Source organism: Cynoglossus semilaevis, chromosome Z, assembly GCF_000523025.1.
Source record: "Cynoglossus semilaevis isolate Cse_v1.0 chromosome Z, Cse_v1.0, whole genome shotgun sequence".
NCBI classification, from domain to species: Eukaryota; Metazoa; Chordata; class Actinopteri; order Pleuronectiformes; family Cynoglossidae; genus Cynoglossus; species Cynoglossus semilaevis.
In genome coordinates, this window is record NC_024328.1 from 2,028,242 (window position 1) to 2,036,182 (window position 7,941).

Here is a 7,941-nt window from a genome sequence, read left to right on the forward strand (position 1 = left end):
GTGAAGTAAAAAAAAAAAACAACTGCAACCAGGATTTTTTGATTGTCGCCAAATCTCTTACTTAAAATCAGTTTCTTGTCTTTTTTGTTAGGCACAGCAGAGATGTGAGCAGTGTCATATGGACTTTGGGGAATATTATTGTGACATTTGCCACCTGTTTGACAAAGATAAGAAGCAGTATCACTGTCAGCAGTGTGGGATATGCAGGTGAGAAACTGTTGTACACTGTTATGTGCCATGAAAAACTCTTAAGTAGGCGTTCAAATTTGAATGCCCTAAACTTTGGATCGTACTTGTCCACTTTGCATTTTAAAAGGATAAGTAACATCTCTTCATAACCTGTAGATTAGGTTTTGAGGAGAAATAAATCAATCAAAAAATTAAACAAGTCAAACAAATACCTGAAGCATGTACCATTATCTGACTCCCACCTTTTATGCATGTAACAGGATTGGTGTAGTGTCCTGTCCCTTCATTAGTGATTTTTATCTTCCACAGGATTGGCCCCAGGGAGAAGTATTTCCACTGTGACAAGTGCAATCTCTGTTTAGCACAAGATCTAGAGGGAAACCACAAGGTGATTTTAAAACTGGAATAAAGCATTTACACTGTGTGTACCTTAGTGATGCACAAACATTTCTCCCTCAGTGTCTAATACTTCCCATATTGTTTTATGTTTCAGTGTGTTGAAAATGTGTCAAGGCAGAACTGCCCAGTGTGTATGGAGGTAAAAGAACGTCATCAGGGAACACTAACAAGATGATTTTCTTTCTTTGACGTTTTCATCTCTCTCTTTTTGTATATGCAGGATATTCACACATCCAGAATTGGAGCCCATGTTCTTCAGTGTGGCCATCTTTTACACAAGTATGACTCAATACTCTAATTGTTGACTGATCTTAAGATAAAGTACAAACTGTTTGTAATGCTGTTTGCTTCACAAAATGGAAAATAAAGGTGGCTATGTTTTATATAGAAGTTTCTGGAGATCTTTTATGTCCTTATTATAATAAAGAATTTGATTGTTCTTTGCAGGACCTGCTTTGATGATATGGTCAGAACAGGGTATGTATCCTATGGCACATGTTCTGGTATTTGTTTAAGTTCAGTGCGCATGTTAACATAAAAAGAAGGGGAAAAGGTTTTGGTTGGATCTTTGTAATTAAATGTTTTATATATATATATATATATATATACACATATATATATATACAGTATATATATATATATATATATATATATAAACTGCGATTGNNNNTATAAATTAATTGTTTTGACAAATGTTTTGACAAATTCCACATCAACTCTCTGTGTTCTAGGGCGTACCGCTGCCCCTTATGCATGCACTCTGCCTGGAACATGGAGGAGCAATGGGAGCAGATAGATGAAGAGATATCTCACACACCAATGCCCAGTGAATATCAGAGTGCCATTGTCAAAGTAAGACATTGATAAATATACCTACATAGTCAGTGAAAAGAAACAGTATGAATTTTGCAGTGCTGCCGCCCAGTGTACAATCAGCAACAACAATCAGCCTAATGAATGTGTTATACTTTTAAACATCATCCTGTTAATTGACATGTTTTATATTGGTTTCCTCAATATTCTCCCTAACAGGTTGTATGTAACGACTGCCAGGCTCACTGCACTGTTCGTTTTCATGTGCTGGGCATGAAGTGCAGCAGCTGTGGCTCCTATAACACAGCTCAGGAAGGAGGAATCCTCCAGTATCCCCAGCTTCACGCACAACATCAGCAGCTTGAACTGCAGCTACAGCAGCTACAGCAGCTACAGCAGCAGGAGCGGCAGCAACAGTCAGAGCGGAACCCCGAGGCAGAAACAGACTTGGAGTCTGAGCAGCAAGATTAGATTGAGTAGCACCACTACTTTTCTATTAACACAAACTAGTGAATTTTGGAGGGTAAAGCTGATATTTGTTATGGGAATCTGTTGAAGTCGTAGGAACCCATCTAAACATGCAAAGCCTGGACAAGTTAATATTAGAACGATATTCAAATATCACATGATTATCTCCAAGAAGTGAGGCCATCGGAACAGAACAGTAACTAGACAATATGGGTATTCTTGAAACAAGGTCAGTGCCAGGCCCAGAAACCAGGCTAAGACAGGGACACAGAGTAACACTAACATTGCTGGAGTGGGAACAAAGGGAAAAAAAAGTTTTAGCATCTTTGCAAAATACTCAAAGAAAAATTATATCTCAGATCTCTTAGATCTGTTTCTTGGCTTTAAGCATATGTTTTAAGGATCCCATTCCCTATACCAAAATCTATATAGAGAATCTAACTTTTTTGCTCTAAGTGACACAAAAAAACGCTGATTTACTGCTGTGTCAGTTGCTTTGTGTCAAGTACAACAAAATAACCTGTGTAAACCTTTGAATCATCAAAACCTGTGTGCTGCTATGTGAAATTGATGATTTGCTCCATCAACCTCGGTGTAAAAGTGTGAGCAGTTTTCACACCATATTTATTCAACCTTTAGCGAAGATAGCTTATTTTCCCCTTATGAACAAAATAGAATAATTGTCTTCAGGTGTTTATCCATCTTGTGATCATAAATAAATGAATGTGGGGAGAAATGAGTGTGAGTAATTTTCATTGCTCATGAACCTTACCACATAATTAAATATATTGGAATATATATTTCTACATGTGTAAATATATAGTGATATGTATTTGGCACTCTCCATACAGTCATGTAAAGAAATTGGGACACCCAATTAAATAGTCAGCTTGATATGTTCATATATCAATGTCCAATCTTATTTTTATTTCTGGAAAAGTTATTTAATTACAAAAAACAATTACCATTGTTTTACCCATAGAACAAAAGATATGAACACAAATGCATATTTTAATGGAGGAAAAAGTTAGGACACTCTACCCCCTAACAGCTAGTGTTGCCCCCATTGGCTAAAATAAGAAGTAAGATGCTTCTTGTAGCTGTCTACCAGTGTCTGACATCGATCTGAGAAAGTTTGCCGCACTCCTCAACGCAGATTTCTTTACCACACAGTGACCCGGATCTCAACCCCACAATGGGATTGAGAGCTGGGCTTTGACTTTGCCATTCCTGGACTCTCCACTTCTTATTTTTGAGGCAGTCCTTGGTGGATTTGCTGGTATGCTTTCAGTCATTGTCATGTTTGCGGATCCAGTTCTGCTTCAGCTTTAATTTTTTTACAGATGGTATCACATATTCCTAAAGCACCCTCTGATACAAGGTAGAATTCATGGTGGATTCTATGATGGTGAGTTAGCCAGGTCCTGCTGCAGCAAAGCATCCCTAAACCATGACACTGCCACCTTCTAACAACCATGCTTCACAGTTGGTATGAGGTTCTTTTCTTGGAATGCTGTATTTGGTTTATTTCAAACATGTCTTCTGTTCTGGTGATTCAATTTTAGTCTCGTCTGTCCAAAGAACGTTGTTCCAGATGCCATGGTCTTTGTCTACACTCTCTCTGGCAAACTTCAGTCTGGCCTTAAAGTTTTTCTTAGAAAGCAAAGGTTTCCTCCTTGCACACCTCCCATGAAAGTCAAACTTGTGTGGTCTCTTTCTGATAGTAGAATCATGCACTTTCACATCAACAGTAGCAAGTGCCTGCTGTAGGTCCTGTGATGACATTTTAGGATGTTTGGTTACTTCTTTTAGCATCGTGCGATCTGCTCTGGGGTGAACTTGTTTGGACGGCCGGACCTGGGCATGGTGGCAATTGTTTTGAATGTCTTCCACTTGTAAACAATTTTCCGGATGGTGGAATGGCTGATGTTAAATTCTTTTGAGACCTTTTTAATTCCCTTACCACACTCATAAGCAGCCACACTCTTCTTTCTCAGCTCTTTGAATCTCACCATTGTGCTCACTCTCACTTCAAAAATCAGGGGCACACCAAACTAAATGTCTGAGGTTTAAATAGAACAGGGCTCCTCCTTCGCGGGAGCAGCAGTCACCACCCAAATCACACTGCACCGTACCAACCCCCCTAAAACTTCCTGCAGGTGGTGAGTCCACTGGAAGGTTGATTTAAAACATGACAGCAGAATATGATTTATCTCTGGTATCTTTATTCATTTTATGATCTTGTCTAGTACTAGTCTAAAGTTTTACCACAAACAGTAAATTACTGTATCATTAGAATTAATCAGTGATAAAGTCAAAAAAGTGTAAAAGCACCTTACAATTATAAATCAGGATAGACTAACAATCAGGCAATTAACATACAGAGAATACATTAACAAAATAGTGTGACGTTACGCAACAGGTTACAATAGATTGTTAAAAATCGTTCTATCAATACTGCCAGCTACTGGTTCTGCTGTCCTTCTGTAAAAAATAAAATGTATAAAATACCGACAGGGGGCGCTGTCCGACCAGATGTAACACCGACTGATATGTTGTGATTAATGATTCTGTTTTTATTTTATACAAATACATAATCATAATCTACATACTATAAATTTCTAAAGATAAATACATCTACGATAGAATAAAATAAACATGTTTTTGTATAGTGGTAAAAACGTCCTCAAATGAACTACACCTGCACTGTTTCAATTTAATTCATAGCTCCTAAAACTATAGTGAGGTTTTCACAATAAGGAAAGTATAAAATTAAAAAAATTAAAAATTGCATTAACATGTTGGGGATTTCTGACACAAGGTTGGAACCTAAAGTGGAAAACCTTGTTAGAACTTTTACTCTGGTGGTAAATCAGTTGTTTACTACAACAACAAAAAACAGGTACAGATCTTGGGACATTGTTGCTGATGTCATAAAGATTGAAACCAATGCTGCAAATATCTGCAACAAACATTGGTCAAAGGAATAAAACATGAAGCTGCACTTGAGACAAATCAGATGCCCAGATGTTTTTGAGATCACATGCTATCTCCTCTAGGGAGATTTGGTTCCTGGGTTTTAAACTGAAAAGTGAAACAAACAGGAACTCCGGTCATGGCGGCATTGATGGGGATTGGAAGAGTAGACGAGGAGGAGAATGGATTCAGTGTTGCTTTGTTGTCTGGAAGCGAGGGTGGAGTGGTTTCTTGGAATGTGTCAGTGGTGGTTGTGGTTGAAGAGCCTTGGGGCTGAGTGTTGTCACCACCGGTTCCGATGGTTGTATCAGTTTCTGGCTGCAGCGTTCCTTCGTTGTTGAGCTGAACTTCTGTGGCATCAGTGTGAACCGACTCCTGTGGTGTTTCCTGAGCAGTGTCGGTTCCAGGAGCACTCTGTGATGGATCTTCAGGCAGAAGTTGTAAAGGATCAGTGGGTATTTGTCCAACATCTGGCTCCGGCTGCACTGACGTATCAGCGGTAGCCAGGGAAGGTTCAACATTGGCAGTAGGAAGGACGTCTGCGGTCTGCTGAGCTTCGGTGTTGGGAATGTCAGTCACAGTGCTCTCTGCTTGCTGAGGATCCTGGGAAGGCTCAACATGTGCGGCTGCCTCTTCTGATGAATCAGATTCACTGGACTCTGATGAAGAACCGCCCTCAGTCATCGGCACCTGTTTTTATAACAAGGAAGCAAATCAACTCTCTGTCATTCTATTCATTTTCAACAGAAGTCTGACTTACTGGTTTGGACAGGACTGCAGTCACCATGAGGACAGCACACAGTGTGTTCCATAGAATCGCCATTGCTGTTAAGATAGGAAATTACAATGTAATTAATTACAATGAACAACAATTTCCCCAATATGGAGACAATAAGGAACATGAGCAGAAGGAAGGAAAGTGAACTCCTTGTCACTGTGACACAGCTCACCACAGCACACAACCACTTGTGGCCTCTGCTTTTAACCCATCACCAAAGTGAACAGTGGTCAGCTTTAAGCACCCAAGGAGCAGTGTGTGGGGACGGTGCCATGCTCAGAGCAACTTGGTGGACTCAAACCTGAGACCAAGTTCAATCTAATCCATTCTACTCTAAATTTATTGAAAAATGTATGTATATTTAAAAAAAACTCCTAAAATGAACAAACCAAAAATAAATAAATACCAAGAACAGACAAAGGATGAAAACAAAAGTGCAAAAATGAGGAGCAGAGGGAGCAGGAAGGTGAACAGAAAGAAAAAGAAATGCTGTTTTTAAAGGACTTAAAGTTGGCATAATATACTGAACTATTTAAGATATGAACAATTGCAATCAGACACAAAGCATTCCTTACAATAATTGGTTGAAGACAACGAATGACTCACCTGGATGTGTGGACGATCTCCTTTCTCTGTGTAGCACTTTAGGCAACCAACACAAATGAACCAACTCCACCAAATAGCAGTCCAGTAAGAACTCTCATCTTTTTGTCATGCATTTATATGATCACAGTCCAATGTGTGGGCACATGGATCCAATCATCCATCATCCACTTCAGGTCGTTAAGCATCGTTCACAAACAAAGCTAAGTCCCTGAACACCCCCGGACACGGTCAAATTAAACTGCAGAAGAAATACGCTGACAGTAATAAAAGAATGCAAACACCAGAAGTGTCTATTCATAAGCAAACTTGTGTTTTGTGGTCGTGGAGTAAACAATGGCACCATTTTACTTTGGAAGGACCTGTCACCATTGTCCTAAGTCATGTCTCATCTGAGAGACAACAAAGACAAAGGTTTTTTATATTCCAATTGTTGCCCTTCACTACAACAACATCCTGTATTTACATCCACGCTCATAATTTAAATTCAGCAATCACTCAGGAATCCGTCACCGTCAAGTCAGGAATTTGTCAAGCGAATTAGTGAGACAGGAAGTTGTGTTATTTAGAGTTAGACAAGTAATACTGCAGTACTCCACTGGCAATACGTTGTAAACAATGATCTCAGGAGAAACACCAATAAAATAAGCCAAAATATATTCCACATTTAAAAATGTTTGTGAACATAGGAGTACGCTGAATTTGTACACTGTTTTCAGTGATTAGGTAATGTAATGTGGGGATTATGGCCATTTTAGATAGAAGCTTATTAATCCCTAAAGAGTTCCCTTAAACTCAACCTACATGTGAATAATTATGATCTGTTTGGTGCCGTTAGTAAAGAGAACATCTTACTATAATCCTTCTAAATGTCTAAATTTGTGTCAGTGAACAGGAAAACAAATGCTGATGTGAAGAAAATTAAGTTAAAGCTAATTGGCCAAAAATGATTCCAGAAGGAAATCAAAACAGTCATCTCAGGATTAAAGTTTGTGACCTTGTTTAACCATCCACATGATCGTTAAAAAAAAAACAAAAGTTATTCAAAAATAATGCTAATTTTTTGCTGTTGGTAAATTTAATTATCACTTAGTGTCCTTCTGTAAGCTTTGTTATGTCCTTTGACAGTCATTTCACATTTTATCCAGTGATGCTGAAGAAACCTCACAGGAAACCACAGAAAATGCAGACCATTTATTTAAAACACTACTGTCTGTCCATATTATCAGCCTCAGAACAGAAATGTTTCCACTTCCTGCAGACAAAAAAAAAAAAAATTAGAATTGTCCCACAAGCATAGTGAGACAGAGTGGGACATGGCCATTTTCTGGGAGGTCTACCTCTAGCACCCATGGATCCTCTGGGGCAGGATTTGCAGTGAGGGCGTTCGTTGCTTTGTCCTCCAGGTCCATCATGCTCACTTCCTTAGGAGCAGCTGAGGTCGCTGTTCTGTAGGAGTCAAAGAAAAATGCTAAATATGGCTATATCTATTCAAAAGACCTGCAGGACTGCATTTTTAGGCCAATTTACAAAATTACAAAGGTTAATTTGTTATGATTCTGATGACCTTTTCTCAAAATATTGGTCACAAATGAGTTGGTCAGGCCAATAATCCCTGTATTTAAAATTGCCATTAACACTGGTAAAGCCTTAAACTGGCCAATGGTAACAGGTTAATGAAGGAGAACAGTTTGACAAAACCTCATATCGGCATT

The 7,941-nt window shown here is 38.8% G+C and overlaps 1 protein-coding gene and 1 long non-coding RNA gene across 2 annotated transcripts; one reads left to right on the forward strand and one right to left on the reverse strand.

The window, feature by feature from the left end:
* The first annotated feature begins 70 nt into the window (after window positions 1-70).
* rchy1 (ring finger and CHY zinc finger domain containing 1) lies at window positions 71-2,608 on the forward strand. The gene is made up of 7 exons (XM_025053046.1): window positions 71-207; window positions 499-577; window positions 683-727; window positions 809-867; window positions 1,036-1,065; window positions 1,320-1,440; window positions 1,621-2,608. The coding sequence occupies exons 1-7, from the start codon at window positions 119-121 to the stop codon at window positions 1,870-1,872; spliced, it is 675 nt and encodes a 224-aa protein (XP_024908814.1). The 5' UTR covers window positions 71-118; the 3' UTR covers window positions 1,873-2,608.
* A 4,797-nt stretch (window positions 2,609-7,405) lies between these two features.
* Window positions 7,406-7,941, reverse strand: LOC103397452 (uncharacterized). Its single transcript, XR_523448.1, has 3 exons — window positions 7,928-7,941; window positions 7,567-7,675; window positions 7,406-7,481 (listed from the first exon to the last, which is right to left on the reverse strand). It is a non-coding gene; the product is annotated as an uncharacterized LOC103397452 (long non-coding RNA).